The 20406-nt window shown below is 44.2% G+C and overlaps 1 protein-coding gene across 8 annotated transcripts; it reads right to left on the reverse strand.

Moving 5' to 3' along the window:
- Positions 1-1951: 1951 nt before the first annotated feature.
- On the reverse strand, positions 1952-20369 carry LOC118367863 (SUN domain-containing protein 1-like). 8 transcript variants are annotated; one of them, XM_052491221.1, is made up of 21 exons: positions 20190-20369; positions 11939-12147; positions 11622-11830; positions 11232-11489; positions 10889-11011; positions 9076-9156; positions 8479-8589; positions 8264-8362; positions 7528-7621; positions 7297-7355; positions 7032-7195; positions 6622-6891; positions 5713-5799; positions 5440-5498; positions 5206-5335; positions 4714-5001; positions 4293-4377; positions 3976-4091; positions 3653-3820; positions 3365-3457; positions 1952-2714 (listed from the first exon to the last, which is right to left on the reverse strand). In XM_052491221.1, exons 2-21 carry the CDS (start codon positions 12070-12072, stop codon positions 2598-2600), a joined length of 2745 nt encoding a protein of 914 aa, XP_052347181.1. In that variant the 5' UTR covers positions 12073-12147; positions 20190-20369; the 3' UTR covers positions 1952-2597. The 8 variants fall into 8 exon arrangements, with proteins under 8 accessions (XP_052347181.1, XP_052347199.1, XP_052347170.1 ...); XM_052491239.1 differs by lacking the exon at positions 20190-20369 and adding an exon at positions 13430-13634; XM_052491210.1 differs by lacking the exon at positions 20190-20369 and adding an exon at positions 13059-13227.
- Positions 20370-20406: the final 37 nt, after the last annotated feature.

Genomic DNA, 20406 nt, shown 5'->3' on the forward strand with positions numbered 1-20406 from the left:
ACCCCTGACAGTATAGACAATACGGCGATGACGCTTACAAAGGATGGGAGGTATTACCTGAGCTGGGCTTAGTTTGTCTCTGAGTCAATATTATAAGAGTATAGAATATACAGTGTATATAATAGTATATTTTATCACCACCTCAATAAAGGTTATATCACAAAAAGCTTAGTGTGGTTAGGCTAGAATTTCTATGCTGTAGTTCATGAGTTCATCACCGGTCCACTGATGGCTCATTTCCAATGAGGATTTACCTGTCACAGATGATCCATTATGCAGTATTGACTAGATACTCAAGTGGCCAGTCTAACAATGAAATAAGCGTCTTAAAAAATGGATGGCTGTCTGGAGCCGGCAAGACCAAGTGGGACCATTCTAGTCAACGAGAGGGCAGATACGCTGTGAACAATGGGCACAACTCAAATATGTGTTTTTTCTCAAAGTTGCCGGGATGTCACGTGTCCTACTTACATCAGTACAGTCGTAACAACATTACTCAACTTCTATTTGATCAAATAAGCCGCACATAGCAACTAAGCCATTCATTTGTTTGTTAATTAAATTCAACACTCTCATTGACCTCCATACAAAAACTCCTCGCTTGGTGAGCGGAAAAAGCATCACCTGCTGGAGAACACCGATTTTGGGCCCAGTTATCCCTCTCGCTTCGCCTCTTCCTCTCTGCCCCAATGTTTAACCCAAAAGGCTCAGACCTTTGTTTCCATGTATGCAGGCCATGTCTCAAATTCAAATTAGTATCATGTTACCTTTGGTGTGGTTACATAAGACAGAAGGTTACTTAAACGAAAGTAGGGTTGGTGGGTGTATGAAGAACATCTAGCAACCCAATGGTTGCGAGTTAAAATCTCGTAACAGACAACTTTAGCATTTTAGTAACTACTCACTACTTTTTAGCTATTTTGCAACTACTTAGCTAACCCATCCACAACCTAAACCCTTTAACCTAACAATGCTAACAGTAGCCACCTAGTTAATGTTAGCATTAGCCACCGAGCTAACATCAGGAACAACAAATTGTAATTCGTAACATATCACACGCATTGCAAATTTGAAACATATTGTACGAATTGCAATACATAACATAGAAATTATCATTTGTAACATATCATACAAAATGTATGGACATCACAAATGAATACCATTCCAAACGTAACATACACTATTTTCAGTATTTTCGTTGACCATGTTATGTCTATCCAGGAGTCCAGGTTGCACTAGGCCATGGCTCCAGCAGACCTGCTCTGACTTGGAGCCAAGGTTAGGCCCCTGGTACTTTTCAGCATGCTTTTACATAACAATGGCTAACTGTGAACATGGGTTTACATCTTCGACGGTTAACACCTTCACAAAAAGCAACAGTCTTGATTATGCAGTTATTGATCCTGCTCTTCACAAGTCCTCACTCTCAAACCTAGATATGGAAACACTTCGCTAGTATGAAAATCAGGGTGTATACACTTGTGTAACACTGCTGTTACAGTCAAAAAGCAGCATGAGTTGTATTTACTGAGCAGCTCCTTGGAGAGAATATAGCTACTCTTTGCTACTGCTGCCCTTCCCTTATTGTTGAGTATAGCGACCCCTACTGGGCGAGAGATACTACCACACCAGATGACGAGCTACGACAAGTGACTGCTGCATTTGAGAATTCTGCACCGAGTATTTTCTTCTCTGTTCAGTCGAGGATATAAAAACTGTCCATAGAGCATTATTGTCATTTACTGGACATGATGGGTCAGAATCAGTGTGAATGGGGGCACACTTCAGGAAGATGGGTAGAGAATCAGACTTTAACCAAGCTGTGCCTGTGGGGCATAATAAAACAAAACATCCACATTTTTTAAAACTTCTCACCCTAACATTTACTTTCAAAGTTATTTAAAAAGGCAAAAATACTTTTTCGAATCAATGACCGTTACTTTACAACAACTGGAAATTAAGGTCTTTATTTGAACATTTCTTACAAGTTACAAAAGACAAAAATAAAATTATATATATTTAAAAAAAACACCTGTATAGTCCCAAGCCAATTTTACAAATAGTCTGAAAAGCCTTTACAAAAAATATATTACACAGATTGCTAAATCAGGACAAACAAATAAATAATGAGATTTATAACTGGGCACTTGTAGATTATCGATAAAAGGTTAATGGTCAAAGCCTGATTTCTGTGGCTGAAGGGACCAGTGCAAGATATCCCTAACTTACTTACTTCCCTTTAAAAAACAAACAAAATAAACATTTAAATAACTGCAGCATATACATCTTTCAAAGCATTTGACATTAGTAGACTTAAAAATGACATACTATTGACAAAATGTACACGTCTACATTATTCGTAAGAGAACATGCTAAAACCTGGTTTAACCATGTGCGAGAAGGGGCTCAACACTCAAGAATCCAGTTTGGTCTCAGAATACGTATAGCTCATGTCTAAATAGACTGAGAAAAATGTACTTGAAACATTTTTCAACCAATAGTAAAGCACTGTTTGTCATCCAATAATTTTTTGCATAATATGCCTCCAGTCATCTGCAGAACATTCAAATGTAGGCAGGGTGGTCTACTCTGTGCCATCAGTTGATACTGGGCTGACCGTGCACTCTGATGCGGTAGAGGCAGGTGTACTCCGTGTGTCCCCAGTTGGACAGCACCCGAACCTCAATGGTCTGATAGGCTTTATCGTTCTCCTCCTGTGGATAGATGGCAAAGGACACTCAGTTTACACTCAAGTAGCAAGACCTATAACTTGCCAAGTCCCCATCTCTAGTAGTGCTAGAGATAAATGCCATGTGGACAGTGTCAGGAAAGCTACTCTGAAATCATAGTTTACAAAACTACCAATTACTTAAGATGCTAAAGCAAGCTAAATATACTGTAGTTTACTTAACTAAAGCTACTTAGAAACAGTAGTTCACTACATCCAAGCTACTTTGTGATCAATGATCACATCTAAATCTGAAATGTCATAGACAAACAATTGCAAGACCAGATCACTCTGGAATCAGATTTTAACACAATGTGTAATTGAGCCTATTAAACACAAACATTTGTTTTCACGTGAGAAATAGGAAGGTCTGGTAGTGAAAAAGGACATTATTTCATTTTCTTTTTGCAAAAACAGTGTGTAGTTCCAGTAGTTAGTTACTTTTTTGCCGTGTAGCAGTATAAATACTGAAAAAAAAACACCAAAATTTGAATAAAGTTCATCTACCACCAAGCTACTGCAAAATGTAGTTAAACATCATGTAGTTCACTACTCCCCAACACTGCATGTGGACTACTTACATAACATCTACATCTGACCAATCAAGCCCGTTGAGGCAGGGTTAAGTGTACTTACGGTGACGGGATAAGTCTGTAGCGCGTCCCCATCCTCCTGGTAGGTATAGCTGCCAAGTAGCTTACCCTCCTCCTGGTATTCATCATCCAGACCCTGGAAACCGACAACACAGTTAGAAAACAGCAGAGAGCCACAGCAGTAAGTGTGTCAATCAGTACTGCTTCACCAGAGCACATTCACAGAAAACGTGACTGACTTGAGTATCTACTAGGTGTTCTTCTGAATGGCTTGTAAAGACAGCAATAACAAACATGTGGCATGATAAATTGGGTAAGCAGTGTGGCTTACATAGACGTTAAACTGGCGTGGGGCGCTGTCGATGTTGCCTGTTGGCGACAGGTCTTTGGGGATGTGCTCCAATGAGAAGGCAGAGGGCACGATCCTCATGGAGAGACGCATCACTAGGTAACCATGGGAACCCTGAAAAGCCCAGCAGTTCCCTGGATGGACGTCGGGCTGCAGTGGAAAAGAGAGAGAGCATTGATCAGACCAGTGGCTGAATATGTTGGCTAGGCAGTATCAGAAACTAAAACTCTCCCAATATAATCCATTAATGTAATAACCAAGCCACCAAAAAAAAGACTAGTCTCATGTGGTGACTTGAGTCGTACCTGTATGACCACACGAGGAGACTGTGAGAAGTACCAGAGTGGGAGGCCGAACAGACTCATCAGTGCCGTCTTTGTCTCAAACGTCTCAGAGCAGCGAGTGCCCAGGATGTTGCCACCTGCACACACGTAGCCATGATGTCACTTTCACGGCCGTACACAATGTCAGCCACCCTCACAACGAGGGCATAGCTGAAGCCAGTCATAGCAGAAACAGTGTACTGTGCAAAGCCAAAACAGATCATTCTAAATAATAGGCAGTAGACAAACAGTCAACGTAGGTCTCCACGCCCGCCACCACAACAGCTGTGAAACTTTACCTCCAGACTCCAGAGCGTAGTCCACCAGGCCGGTCCGATCCTGGGAGTAGAGTTTCAGAGCATTCTTCACCATCAGCTGCACATGCTGGAGGAGCAAGAGGGGAACAGAGTTGTTGGGTGAGGAACTGGAATAATGCAGACAGACAATAAATAAGTAATTGAGAACACCAAAACACTGAATCTAATTTAAAACGATATTAACGAAAAGTATATATGGCCTCCCGAGTGGCGCAGCGGTCTAAGGCACTGCATGGCAGTGTTGCGCCGTCACTTCCGGCCGTGACCTAGGCTGTGTCACAACCGGCTGTGACTGGGAGTCTGATAGGGCGGCGCTCAATTTGCCCAGCATCGTCCGGGTTAGGGGAGGGTTTGGCCCGGGGGAGGCTTTACTTGGCTCATCGCACTGAAACAAACAACCTACCTCCTCGGACATCCCGGCCCCAACAGTGTGCATCACGGTCTGAGAGACCGTCTCAGTGCTGAGCATCTCCTGCCTGGCCCTGTTCTCCTCAAGCTGCAGGCTCACGTTCTGCAGGATGCTGAGCTCCAGGGAGGCCAGAGAGGCCTGCAGGTCTGCCCCGCTCACATAACGCTCAGAGAGCCACTGCATTAGTGACTCAGGGAGTTCCTTCTCCCCGGGTTCGGAATCTCCGGCCTGCTCACTGCCGTAGAACAGGATCCGCAGTTCTCGCCTCACCTGAACAGACACCTGTCACGACCACAGAGGTCAAGGGTCGACAGAGGAGATTTATACAAAAGATCTTCAGAAAAAAATATTATGCTGAGATTCAGTCAGAGATAATATTGAGTGTCTATACAGGAACAGCTATTCAAAGCAATGGAAGAGGCCATCTGGAAAGGCACATACTGGAGCAATGCATGTAAGAACAGAGAGAGAGCGCAAGCAATTCACCATGTCATGGAGATGGTTCAAGCGGTCCCCCATGCCCTGGCATCCCATCACCCCCTGCAGGTCCTGTCTAATGCTCCCCAGTGCCGCCTCCAGCCGTTGCACCTCCGCCAGCAAGGCATCATGGGACTCACTGTCCACACCCACAATCGAAGGGCACACACAGGGAGCAATATTCAACACCACTCGTGATTTCATTCAATTATTACAATCCAAAGGGTTTTGTGCTGAACTCACCTGACTGGCGCAGGAACTGGCGTGGCACTGGCAGTCTCAACTTGCCTCCTCTGCACCTCCTGAAGACATCATCAACATAACATGGATATATGACAACAAATACATTTTATACAGGTTCTACAGTAAGGTCTGTACATTTATATAAAATATTTTACCTCCATTTAACCAGGCAAGTCGATTAAGAACAAATTATAATTTACAGTGAGGGCAAAAGGCCTTCTGTGGGGACGGGGGCTATACATAGAACGTAGTATAGGATCTATGGATGTGTACCTCTGTCTTGGCAGCCAGTGTCTGCAGTAGAACCTCTAGTTGAGCAAGACGAGACTCTTGGCCCTGCTGCTGCACCACAACCTGCTCCTGCACAACACAGGAAGAGATTAATGAGCATCACATCCTGCTCCTGCACAACACAGGAAGAGATTAATGAGCATCACATCCTGCTCCTGCACAACACAGGAAGAGATTAATGAGCATCACATCCTGCTCCTGCACAACACAGGAAGAGATTAATGAGCATCACATCCTGCTCCTGCACAACACAGGAAGAGATTAATGAGCATCACATCCTGCTCCTGCACAACACAGGAAGAGATGAATGAGCATCACATCCTGCTCCTGCACAACACAGGAAGAGATTAATGAGCATCACATCCTGCTCCTGCACAACACAGGAAGAGATTAATGAGCATCACATCCTGCTCCTGCACAACACAGGAAGAGATTAATGAGCATCACATCCTGCTCCTGCACAACACAGGAAGAGATTAATGAGCATCACATCCTGCTCCTGCACAACACAGGAAGAAATTAATGAGCATCACATCCTGCTCCTGCACAACACAGGAAGAGATTAATGAGCATCACATCCTGCTCCTGCACAACACAGGAAGAAATTAATGAGCATCACATCCTGCTCCTGCACAACACAGGAAGAGATTAATGAGCATCACATCCTGCTCCTGCACAACACAGGAAGAAATTAATGAGCATCACATCCTGCACAACACATGAAGAGCAGAGGTAAAAAAAGAAGGGGGAAAAAAAGTATATATATATATTTTTTTTTTAAAGTTACCCAAGTAAGCGGACCAAATTATATACTCATTTACTTTTCATTACAAGCACAATTACTATCTGCTCCCTGAAATGGACCCCTGACTATCCAACCTGGAGAATCACCTGTTCCCTCTTCAGTACTGCATCCTTCTCCATCTCTCTCCTCAGTAGGGTGAGTCTCTCCTCCAGCAGGCCAGACACCCACAGCCCCATGCTGTCCCTGTCCGCCTGAGTGTCCAGCTGCTCTCCTAGAGAATGGTAGAGACCCAGCACTTCTCTGTGCTGCTGCTCCTGCCTCTGGCCCCCTCCCTCCACCTTCTCCCACAGTTGGGCCAGCCTCTGCTCCAACTGGGCCAGGCGCTCAGAGTCCACAGACACGGACACACTGCCTGGCTGTTCATATACAGGGGAGGGGGATAGGGGTCAGGTCAGCTATACACAGTATCAGACCTTATCCATAAAATTGGAATGTCTTAAGGAAGCTGACAATTATATAATGGTTGATTGAATACGTGCATCAACACCCCTGCTACCTGTGAGACAGCTGGTGGTAGTGGTGGTGGAGTCATGGTGGACTGCCCATCTTTGGTCTGGGCTTGGGCAGAGGTGAAACTGAGGGAGTAGGCCGTCATCCACTCAGTGGTGTTAACGGCAGGTAATACAGACAGCAGGCTGGTTGGACCCCAGTGCCACAGAGCTGGGAGAACATCGAGAACGGAAGATTTAGGAGACGGAAGAGGTCACAGTGGGTGATTGTTCAGTACTATGGATAACCAGCATGAGAGTGGTGCTACTCACCCAGGAGGATGAGGAATGGGAGCAAAATCAACAGGAGTTTGAGGAGCTTGGCAGGGTAACTACGACAACAGAAAAACACTTGTTAGTGTGATCACATATTATGGAGCTCCAGCCACTACCACATACAGGTGACTGCCAAAATAATGGAAACACTACATTTTATGTTGGCGTTTCCTTTATTTGAGCAGTTACCGGTTCCTTGAGTATTACTCTCAGGCCCAAAAGACTCACCGGGTCAAGACGAAGACGTTGAGCAGAGAGAGAAGGGTAACCAGATGGTACCATCCAGTCCCAAGCCACCAGAAGACCCCCGTCACTGCCTTGCCTGTACACACAAAGACCGACAGACAGGGAGCAGATTAGTGAGCGTTCTTCAGGAGGCGGGAGGGGTAGATGAGGCACGTCCACACAGCACTAAGGATTAGAGAATCAAGTACATTCCCCAGATGAGGTAAGAGACAAGGACATAAATGCAGTGCAACAGGTTGCGGGGTTAGTTACAGACAGGGGTGATAAAGAAGGATAAGCAAAAGTGTTCTCTGTCAGCGTAGATGCACAGTACAGCAGAGGGGAGCCTTTTTTTAAGGAGAGCACAGCTTTAGCAAATCGCACGACTCCATCAAACTCCTGTACAGTGTGACAAATCGCTCCCATTCTTGGCACCAACTTTAAAATGCCCAGAGAGACGGAAGCAGCAGCCAGAGGGGGGTCAGTTCTGCAGACAGTCTCTGCAGTTTCCTAGCCTAACGCATAGAGCAGTGAATTAGAAATGATGAGACGCAAAAGAAACGGCAGCTAGTCATCTTAAATGGGAAAAGGTTAGAGAGATAGATCTACTCCAAGCTACCATTCTAATGGGTTTCACGTTAGGTAGGCAGACACACAAACTAGCCATGGGGAGACTAGGACTAGGAGGTATCATGCAGGGGTGTATCTGGAGGCTGGTTACACACGGGAAAATTATGACCTGGGGACCTAACTGCCAACCAGGGAACCGACAGCATCCTCCTCATCACGGCCCAGACAGCTGAGCCTGCCTCCTGCCCAACCCACAACACACTTGAGCCTGGGGACCAAAACATAACTTCATCTACTTACATACAACAGTAAAATAAGGACTAAATGTAGAACTCGTTTCAAGTATATCAGGATAGGCCAGAGTTTGCTGGATTAATAGGTAACCTGTGTAAACAGCGGCGAGCCACAGTGCTCCCAACACGTGGTGTGACCGGGAGGCCCATGTGGTGTAGGTTGCGTGTGTCTCCGCGTGCTGCTTCCGTTTGCAGTCATCACCTATTAGCATCAGCAGGGTGGGTGAGCAGCAAAGGCAGGAAATACATGAAATAAAGATGTTTTGAGAGAGAGAGGCAGGCTAAAAAGGCAGGTAGCCTAGCAGTTAAGAGCTCTTGGCCAATAACCAAAAGGTCGATGGTACGAATCCCTGAGCCAGCAAGGTTGAAAAATCTGCCGTTCTTCCCTTAAGCAAGACATTTAACCTCCCAACAACAACAACTATTCCCCGGCGACGAAGACGTCGATTAAGGCAGCACGTCTCTGACTGAATGCATTCAGGTGTGCGACTGACATTTCCTCTACCAAGAGCACACTAACAAGAAGTACGTGGCAAGGGTGTGTAGTCACAAAGGTTATGAGAAGAGTTACATGAAAAATCATACCAAGTCACATTCTATTATTCACAAAAAACACATCGTCTTGTAGTACATAGTCAAGGGTTCATGCACAAACAACTATAAATCGGTGTGGAGGTCAGTTACTCACACAGAGAGCCAATCAGATGCATGTGCTTCCCGTCAGTCCCCAACTCCTTTACACGCATGCTTCCGCAGTGGCTGGAGAGAGCTGCAACCAATAAGAAAGAAAATCAGATAAAAACTAGCACAACTACATATCGCTGGAGCATCCCTCTTTCCCTTCCGTCACCTGAGCGCAGAGCGAGAGAGCGAATTTGCATGTCACCAGGGCAATATCCAAAGCGAAGGTAGCCCATTTGTTTGGGAGATAGAGGGTGAAATCTGTGGGGTAAAAGTGCCATACAAACACCCGAAAAGGAAGGTGGAGTGAAGTTAAAAGGAGTGAGAAAGCTGTAGGCAGGAAAAGCTGTGGTAGTGTCAGCCTCTGTCCCCCGGTTGAGAAAGATAGACAGTCCAGAAGCAGGTGACGAGAAGTTTTAGGTTAGTCAGTCAGCAGTGAGAGCCACCATGGTCATTCACACAGCCACTACAACCTCCTGTATCAGTGCAGATTCAGTACAGTGCAAGAGATTGGTGGACTGCAACCAGGGGTATTCCTAACATCAACTTTCAACCAGTGACAACTAAGCACAGTCCCATGCAAATCATGCAACACCTGACTTGTGGATGCCCAACCCCTGACTTGTGGATGCCCAACCCCTGACTTGTGGATGCCCAACCCCTGACTTGTGGATGCCCACCCCCTGACTTGTGGATGCCCAACCCCTGACTTGTGGATGCCCAACCCCTGACTTGTGGATGCCCAACCCCTGACTTGTGGATGCCCAACCCCTGACTTGTGGATGCCCAACCCCTGACTTGTGGATGCCCAACCCCTGACTTGTGGATGCCCAACCCCTGACTTGTGGATGCCCAACCCCTGACTTGTGGATGCCCAACCCCTGACTTGTGGATGCCCAACCCCTGACTTGTGGATGCCCAACCCCTGACTGGTGGATGCCCAACCCCTGACTTGTGGATGCCCAACCCCGATGAATAATCGTTCAGCCTCTAAAAAAGCAAAGTGTAATACTTCCATTAACAAATTTCCTGCCCCCACTGCCCATCTTCAGCAGAGCAGCCTGTATGAGCCCAGTCACTACAGACACTGTGGAAGCAGCTGCCCTCCGAAAGAGACAGAGGATATTAAAAGGGAATAATCCAGCCTCCCGAGTGGCACATTGCGGTGTTACTACAGCCTGGGGTTCGATCCCTGTGTCATTACCGGCCGTGACCGGGAGTCTCATTGGGCGGCGCACAATTGGCCCAGCGTCGTCCGGGTTAGGGGAGTGTTTGGCCGGAGGGGGATGGGCTTTCTTTAGCACTCTAGCGACTCCTTGTGGCGGGCCGGGTGCCTGCAGGCTGACCACAGTCGTCAGTTGAACGGTGTTTCCTCCAACACGTTGGTGCGGCTGGCTTCCAGGTTAAGCGAGCAGCTGCTAAGAAGCACGGTTTGGCGGGTCATGTTTTCGGAGGATGCATGACTCGACCGTTGCCCGTTGGGGAGTTACAGCGACGAGACACGATCATAATCACAAAATTGGGGAGAAAAGGGGGCCAAATAATCCAGATTGCATGATTATGTTGAGCTTTAGCAAAGCATTGTCAGATTTCCTGACAGCCTATGCAAATAATGTGGTGGTAGCCTATCACCGCAATACACTGCTGTTAAGAGTGCAGGAAAAAGTTGAGACCCACCTAAAACGATGAATTGTCCGTTATCCCCATTATTTATGACACAAAAGTGGGATGTTGCAAGGCAGATATGAGAGAGACAGAGTGAAAGGCAACGCTGGCGCTGTAAAGACAGCAAGAAGCCGAGCCGGCGCAGAAGCTGATACCTTCACCATTCTTGTGTGTCCTCATCAGTACACTCTTTAAGAGCAGTGAGAAGACGTATGCCACAGATGCTGCTGCCCTCCTGCTCACACGCACACAGGTGTCCGAGACGGACACCAGAAGACCTGAATCAAACCAATTCAACTTGATTGAAAATGCACAAAATCACAATGAATGTCAAATGTAAGAAAATGAAAATTGACACAGTCATGCATCAGCAATGACAACAACAACAACCAAAACACTGTGGATGATATGCCTTTAAATGGAATGGGAAGGGAAAACACTCCCAGATACAACACATGCAGTACTGAGCGCATACATATTATAGTACTTGGCTCTCACCCGTTTTGTGCTTGCGGCTCTTGTCCCTGGCGTAGACCGTGGAGGGAGGGGACGTACAGGGGGCTGTCAGGGCCTGGTAGCTGGTGGCAGAGCAGGCACCAGTGGAGGACGAGGAGTAGGTGCTTAGAGCCTCATGTCTGTCCGAGGGGATAGGGAAGTCCTTACAGAAGCTACCGTTCACCATGGAGGTCTGGGTCTGTACAGAGTTAATGTCTCCATTGGTCCTACACATACTGTGGTCTACCGCCATGGTCCGCTCTGTAACACACAGATTTGATAATGAAACACAAAATTGGCCTTTTTAAAAGGAATCCATTCAAGACACTGATGTCTCAGGCATGACAAGTAATTGTGATCGATAAGGTCGGGAAAAAAAAGAAAAAGGAAGACCTTTATCTTCAGAAGCTTCATCCAAACCCCAGAAGCTGCCGACCAGCGTGCGCTCCTGGATGCACGACTCGTCCAGCATGGAGGCGTCACTGGCGATCACGCTGCTGTTGTGCTGCCGGGAGCCATGCTGGCTCTTATGGGGCGTGGTGCTGAGCAGAGACTGGGTGCAGGAGACAGAGTGCTGCTGAGACCTCCTGCTCTTCAACCCCCTGGGAGAGGGAGAAGTGAACAGTCAGATTAGACATGGAAACCATTGGCTGTAATACGCAGGCCCAAATCCATAGAAGGAACCCCAGGGCAGCAGCAGCATCACTTACTTGGACTCTCTGCGACTGGCTCCTCCTGCGCTGAAGGAGGCACCGTGGTACACATTGTGGTTCAGATTAGAGTCTAGGCTGTCGTCGCCATAGAGACCAGTGATAGTGTGCAGACGCAGGCTCCGCCGAGACATCCTGGGAGACTTGAAAACACTGGAGTGATCATGTGCTCCTTCTCAAAGTCCAGGGCTGTTGTTAAGAAGCTGGAGCTGGGAAAACAAGGGCGAAAAGACAGGAATGCATTTAGATGAAAATTCAGATAATAAACATTTTATTTTCTAAGCAACAGTAAATAATTTGATTGGCAAAATCAATGATTCTAATTCTAAAATCATACGTCACGCAAAAATACCAAAATACACCCTAGTATTTAACTTCCTCTTCTTCTAGCATGCAGACAAAGCATAGAAGGTGCAATTGTTCCCCAATGGCAGCAAACATTTTACCGTAATGGCACGGTCACCCTCTGCTAGTAGTGCAAAGCTTAAGTTGAGAGGCTGCGGTTGTTCTATTCCCCTGTAACCACACAGGGCTGGTTTGACAGGAAATGAGCACTGATGCTCCCCCATCACAGTAAAGAACACAGGAAGAGAAATGAGGCCACATGATGGGGCCTTCTCTAAACATGGTGATATTACAGTAAGAGTTGGGGACCTACATCTACCGGCAGCTGCTATAGACACACTTCTCCCATATTCCTTGCCCAGAGTTGGCCCAGATTTCAACAGAGACGAGTTATGCTCAACATAGCCCTGCCAAGAAAAAGCAAAAAAAGCAAACTTTTGCTGCCATCTCTCAAGGAACAATCCCAGCATTCATATTGTTCGCCTTTGAAACCGTTTCTAAATCTGTACACGCGACTGATACCAGAAACGATCATTGGGCTGACTGAAGTCCCTGTTGGGAATAGCACAACCGTAGTACAACGGAACGGTAACTTTCCATATAACAATGCATGACAGGCTATTACAGCCTGAAACCTAATCTCTATAATAAAACACAGACACACAGAGCAAACAGGAGTAACCCTGCCTGCTGTCTAAAAATAGGCAAGCGCACAGACAAAGAACATAATGAAAGAGGATGATACATACAGATCCCCCCACGTCACCCAGCTCACCAGAGTCCACCTCTCGTCACCATCGCTCATCCCAGGGAAAAGCAGACAAACATCACAGACAGTCACCCAGACACTCACGCGAGACAGGAGATTAGGCAGCTTAACACTACTTAATACTGTATGTAGCCAATGCTTCGTGTTTACTTCCTGTTGCCAGCGATAGACAAGCCTATTAGAGATTCAACTCCCCCTCCCTTATCCACCAATCCATGAATTATGCACTTTGACATGAGTGATGTCAGTCCTTAGGTGCAACTGACTGTACAACAAAAAGGAGGAGACTTGTTAAAAAAAAAAAAAAGTTACATATTGGGATGTTCTTTTTGATGATATATTGTATTGCAATATTAATTGTGCACTAGTGGTCTTACCTGCACCAAAACGCCATAATTTTTTCCTCCATAACTTTTTCTAAAATAGAGAGCCAATTTGTTTAACACTTATTTCCATGACTGATCAAAACTCATTCTCATGGCTGCCTCTTGTTGCTCTGCAGCAGACATGGTGAGTAACATGTTTGGAACATGATCGTATCGCAACACACATCGTATCGACACCTAAGTATCGTATCGTGAGGTCCCTGGCAATTCCCAGTGTCCATATCAGTATCACAGAGCTAATATCGAATATGATTTCATAAACGAAAGGAGAAACTCTCCAGGACCCTTGCCCATGTAAAAAAAAAAAAAAAAAAAATCACCCTGCTCTCCGGTTCTTTCCCTCCAGGTCTTTCTATTCATGTCCTAAATTAAGCCGACAGGATTACAGAGGGCCTTGGCAGAGCCAATGGCTATGCGTTCTATAAGGGTCCGGGGGGCGGAGTTAAATTGCGGTGAAGAAACAAACGAGCGTTCCGCCGGAGCAATGAGTCTGGGTAACCAGGCAACCATTCTTGGTCTATCACACATTTTAGGGTTAATCGATGGTCCAACTCCCGAAAATGCTAAATAGAGCTTTAGGGCCGATACCAGTATCGCGATACTTGTTAGTATCCTGGCAAGGAAACAAAACACGAAGCAGATTTCACTTATTTTGGAAAGCAGCCCTCATATTGGAAGAAACATGTCAAATTTATTTTCCAAGCTATAGTGCACAATATTTTTCATAAGGCAGTTTGTTTAAAGGACCGAAGAGTTAACCTCATCTCACCCCACAGGTCTACATTTATTTCCAAAAGCATGTCTATAATGAAGTATGCCCAACGGTTGTCTGAGAAGCTCGTAAAGCATATGAGGAGTTTGTATCAGGTCTTACTCTTCACATAAGAAAAAGACCAATAAAGAATGAGAAATACAATTACAGAATTCACGACTAAGAAAGAAAACGCAGATTAAATAGAAATGTCGACACCCTTCAACAGTTGAACACGTTGAAGCTTGAATTATAGCATAATAAAAAACACCTGGTCTGCAGAGACAGCTGTCCTGAAATCCAAACAATGCTGAGCAAGGTGAAAGTGTGGGGAAAATGCTTGCTTGGCAAATTAGGAAAGAGGACCAGGAATGTACCATCTACAGCATTATTAAAAAACCAAATTGAATTTCTGAAATTAACTGAATCAGAGAAAAATTGTATGATAGGGAAATGTTTCCCTAAGTGAGCTGGTGGAGGCGATAGACTACAAAATGGGAAATCTCCTGGTGATGATTGATTCCCAGTGAAATTTTACAGACACTTTCATCCCAAATCACTAAAGCCTGTTATATATGCTAACAGCAACTCTAGAGAAAAATGTACTTACCCAATCACTGTTTGGCTTCAAATCCCCTAACTTAAAAAAAGATAGGTAAGGATGGATTGTCATTGCGGAACCTTCCGCCCAATATAATTTTTGAATGTGGATTATCAATTAATTGCTAAGTGTTTGGCATTTTGCATAGAAATAATACACTGAACAAAATTAAAAACAACATGTGGTGTTGGTCCCATGGTTCATGAGCTGAAATAAAATACATTTTTACACAAAGCTTATTTTGCTCAAATTTGTTACATCCCTGTTAGTGAGCATTTCTCCTTTGCCAATATAATTCATCCATCTGACAGGTGTGGTATATCAAGAAGCTGAATAAACAGCATGATCATTACACAGGTGCACCTTGTGCTAGGGACAATAAAAGGCCATTAAAATGTGTAATTTTGTCCCAACACAATGCCACAGATGCCTCAAGTTGAGGGAGCGTGCAATTGGCATGCTGACTGCAGGAATGTTCACCAGAGCTGTTGCCAGAGAATTTAATGTTAATTTCTCTACCATAAGCCGCCTCACAACCTTGTGTAACCACGCTGGCCCAGGACCTCCACAACCAGCTTCTTCACCTGCGGGTCTCATCTGAGACCAGCCACACAGGCAGCTGATGAAACTGGGTTCGCGCAACCAAATAATTTCTGCTCAAACTGTCAGAAAGTCTCAGGGAAGCTCACCTGCGTGCTCGTCATCCTCCTTAGGGTCTTGAACCGACTGCAGTTCGACGTCGTAACTGACTTCAGTGGGCAAATAGTCACCTTCAAATGGCCACTGGCACACTGGAGAAGTAGGTTCTTCACGGATTAATTCCAGTTTCAACTGTACCTGGCAGATAGCATGTAAGGAGTCATGTGGGTGAGCGGTCTGCTGATTTCAATGTTGTGAACAGAGTGCCCCATGGTGGGGTTATGGTAGGGGCAGGCATAAGCTACTGATAACGAACACAATTGCATTTAATCGATGGCAATTTTAATGCACAAAGATACCGTGACGAGATCCTGAGGCCCATTGTCGTATCATTTATCCGCTGCCATCACCTCATGTTTCAGCATGATAGTGCACAGCCCCATGTCGCAAGGATCTGTACAGAATTCCTGGAAGCTGAAAATGTCCCCGTTTTTTCATGGCCTGCATACTCACCCATTGAGCATATTTGGGATGCATGTTCCAATTCCCGTCAATATCCAGCAACTTCACACAGCCATTGAAGAGGAGTGGGACAACATTCCACAGGCCACAATCAACAGCCTGATCAACTCTATGCGAAGGAGATGCATGAGGCAAATGGTGGTCACACCAGATTCTGACTGGTTTCATAATCCACACCCCTACCTTTAAGGTTTATGTGACCAGCAGATGAATATCTGTATTCCCAGTCATATGAAATCCATAGATTAGGGCCCAATGGATTTATTTCATTTGACTGATTTCCTGGGAATAGAGATTGGTGGATAACAACATGTGATATCATTGTATGCAGATTACATTTTACTGTATTTATCTGAACCAGAACATTATGTCAGAATTTATTTTGCAACTGTTGGACACGTATGGTACTGTGTCAGGATTCAAAGTCAATTGGGAGAAAATTAGAAAGTGGGAATTATTTCAGTTGACTTTTCAAACTTGGAAAGTAGATTTCAGTGGAAATGGACAAAGGCACATGACATGGGTGTTTTGATACCAAACCATTTGGAGGAGGCCTATAAAATCAACTACTCTCCTTTATTAGATAAGATTCAATGTGATGTTCAGAGATGGAGAACGCTTTCCATTTCTATGTTAGGTAGGGTGAACATAATCCAAATTAATATATTACAATGGTTGATGCATTTATTCCAAGCCTTACCAGTTCCAGTTCCATCCAACTTCTGTAAGAAAATAAATGGCCTACTATCCAATTTTATTTGGAATGGTTTCATCAGACCAGAGAATCTTGTTTCTCATGGTCTGAGAGTCCTTTAAGTGGAGCAGCAGTCTAAGGCACTGCCTCTCAGTGCTAGAGGCATCATTACAGACCCTGGTTCGATCCTGGGTTGTATCACAACCGGCCGTGATCGGGAGTCCCATAGGGCAACGCACAATTGGCCCAGCGTCGTCCAGTTTAAGGGAGGGTTTGGCCTTCATTGTAAAATATGAATTTGTTCTTAACTGACTTGCCTAGTTAATTAAAGGTTAAAACTCCAAGCGGGTTGTAATGCGCCTTTTACTGAGGAGTGGCTTCCGTCTGGCCACTCTACCATAAAGGCCTGAATGTTGGAGTTCCACAGAGATGGTTTCCCTTCTGGAAGGTTCTCCCATCTCCACAGACGAACTCTGGAGCTCTGTCAGAGTGACCATTGGGTTCTTGGTCACCTCCCTAACCAAGGCTTTTCTCCCCCGATTGCTCAGTTTGACCAGGCAGCCAGCTCTAGGAAGGGTCTTGGTGGTTCCAAACTTCTTCCATTTAAGAATTATGGAGGCTACTGTGCTCTTGGGGACCTTCCATGCTGCAGAAATGTTTTGGTACCCTTCCCCAAGCCTGTGCCTCAACACAATCCTGTCTCCGAGCTCTACACCAAGGACAATTCCATCAAACTCATGACTTGGTTTTTTCTGTTCCATGCACTGTCAACTGTGGAACCTTATATAGACTGGTGTGTGCCTTTCCAAATCATGTCCAATCAATAGAATTTACCACAGGTGGACTTCAATTAAGTTGTAGAAACATCTCAAGGATGATCAATGGAAACATGACACACCTGAGCTCAATTTCGAGTCTCATAGCAAAGGGTCTGAATACTTATAAAAAATAAAATAAAAACATTGCAAAAATGTATAACCTGTTTTCACTTTGTTATTATTGGGTATTGTGTGTAGATTGAGTAAAACAAATATTTTCATCAATTTTAGAATAAGGCTTTAACGTAACAAAATGTGAAAAAGGGAAGGTGTCTCTATACTTTCCGAATGCACTGTAGATCATTTCAAATTCCTTATATTAAGCAAATGTGCACAATTTTCTTGTTTTATTTACAGAGTCACACTCCAACACAATTTACAGACAAAGCATGCGTTTAGTGAGTCTGCCAGATCAGAGGAGGTAGGGATGTTCTCTTGATAAGTGTGTGAATTGGAACATTTCCTTGTCCTTCTAAGCATAAAACGAGTACTTTTGGGTGTCAGGGAAAATGTAGAGTAAAAAGTACATTATTTTCTTTAGGAATGTAGTGAAGTAAAAGTAAGATATATAAATAGTAATGTAAAGTAATGTAATGTAAAGTACAGATACCCCAAAAAACTACTTTAAAATCATTTTTACTTTAGTACTTTACACCACTGCTGCAAAGTAGGCTTACCTGGCAGAAGTATATCATGAGGAAGTATATCATTTGTATCTATTACTTGTAATTTGCGAACTTTGCCATAAAATGAGCAGCAGCTGTACAGAGAACCATTGCTAGACCGGCAAACACAGCACATTCAGCAGTCACTAGACTCACAATTAAAAGGGCCAGATGCACAATTAAAAGGGAATTAACCATTGACTTGGACTCAAAACATCCAATTGCATTGTTTCTCTATGAACAATTGTACATTTCAGAGTGATTTAAAAAACTAAAACCAGTTCAAATTAAACAAAGAAAACAATTTACGGGAGAGAAAGAAAAACATTTTTTTGGGGCCCCCTTAGAGCTGTTTTTTAACCATTATTTTACCAGATATATTGACAGAAAACAGTGCACTATTTTCACTTGTACACCAAGGACTGGGGGAATAGTTGCAGGGGATAAAAGAGAAGAATGCCTATTTGAAAGATAGAAAAAAAAAATTGTAGCTCCCAACATGTTTCATTTTTCCCCAAGTAGCTCTCATGCTAAAAAAGGTTGGAGACCACTGGCCTAAAACTACCCAATCTAAATATTATCTATCCCTCAGGATTGGAAGTGGCCACAACAGTTATAAACTTAAAATTCCAGTCATTAAAAATCTTAATTCCAAAATGTCTAACCCCCAACAAAGTGGGAGAAATAGCTACTAGTGTTGCTTGTTCTTTCCTCCAGAATGTGCAACACACAACCAACATATTTGGTAAATTGTGAAGGAAGAATGTCAAATGTCACTTCAGTAGCCTTTTCAAACTTGAACCAATCAGTGAGGGAGTTCGATTAAACTGAACCGCGGTGCACCAGTCTATGGGCAAAAGTGTATCATCTCCCTTCTCAAATCGAAATCAAATGTGACTTGTCACATGCTTCGTAAACAACAGGTGTAGGCAAACACTAACATGTTATTTTCCAAAAATGTAGAGTGAAAGAAAACAGTGACAAGGAATAAATACACAGTGAATAACTAAAAACAGTGACTGATGAACAGTAATCTGCGAGGTCGGCCATGTTGTCAAGGCTGAATGGTGCATCATTCGGAAACATACACCTCTTTTCCATATAACATATTTTTGAATTTCAGACTAGTCTTCGTTTAGGGAGACATTATATTATTATTATTATATTAGTTAAATCGTTGATATGAAAATAAACTCATTATTCCACGTTCTTAGCCTACATCACTTTTGTTTTGAGCCGAATTCAACATCGACCAGAGTAGGACACCACAGTTGCGTTCAGTTCGCGTAAACGTTTGCTATGTTGCAGAATGGTTAGTACTGAACGACACGTTTCACCAAAACGTCATTGTACGTTTTTGATGTGACTACGTTTGCTCTCGTTTTGTGGGTGTGGCTTGAAGCAATGCGTGGCCATAAAAGGGAAGTGGCCATACTGCCAGGGTTAACCAAATCAACCCCTCCCACTGTTTCAACTGGTCATTTAGGACAGCAGTTTCCGTTCAATTGAACTATCCAGAACGAAAAACTTACTCAACGCCGCCCTGGCCTACACCCGGAAGGCAGACCGGTTCAAAAACGAATGCAATCACTTTTCACCCGATACAATCTCCTACACAGTGACACCCCGGGACAGATAATCGAATCCCCTCAATCAGCGCAATGTTCAAGGGAGGCTGAGAGCCCCACGCCCAATAGTAATTTGCGTTGGGCGGGATTACGCGAAAAATTAACTGTCAAACAACAGTATCTCTACTTGCACACACACTCATCTTCTGCACATCTATCACTCCAATGTTTAATTGCTATATTGTAATTATTTCGCCACTATGTCCTATTTATTGCCTTTACCCTACCTCATTTGCACACGGTATAAAGACTTCCATGTGTTATTCCATGTGTAACTCTGTTGTTGTTTGTGTCGAACTGCTTTGCTCTATCTTGGCCAGGTCGCAGTTGTAAATGAGAACCTACCTGGTTAACGAAGGTGAACATATATATATATATATATATATGTATATATATATATTTTTTTTAAGACTGTCTGGATGTTTCCACTTACCTGGCTGGGCTGATGGGACAGGTGATGCGCAGTGATTTATCAGAACAGTAGCATTTCTCCGTCCTATACCAAGCGTGAAGGTGTACATTAGCTAACTAACGTTAGTTTGACAAAGATGCTTGATAAACTCTCAAAATAAAACTAATCTCTGAATCCTTACAAACCAAAGTAACGTTTCATTTACACGTTATCGACATTTCTCTAATCTCTACTATTT

The sequence above is a fragment of the Oncorhynchus keta genome, chromosome 3, assembly GCF_023373465.1.
Source record: "Oncorhynchus keta strain PuntledgeMale-10-30-2019 chromosome 3, Oket_V2, whole genome shotgun sequence".
NCBI lineage: Eukaryota > Metazoa > Chordata > Actinopteri > Salmoniformes > Salmonidae > Oncorhynchus > Oncorhynchus keta.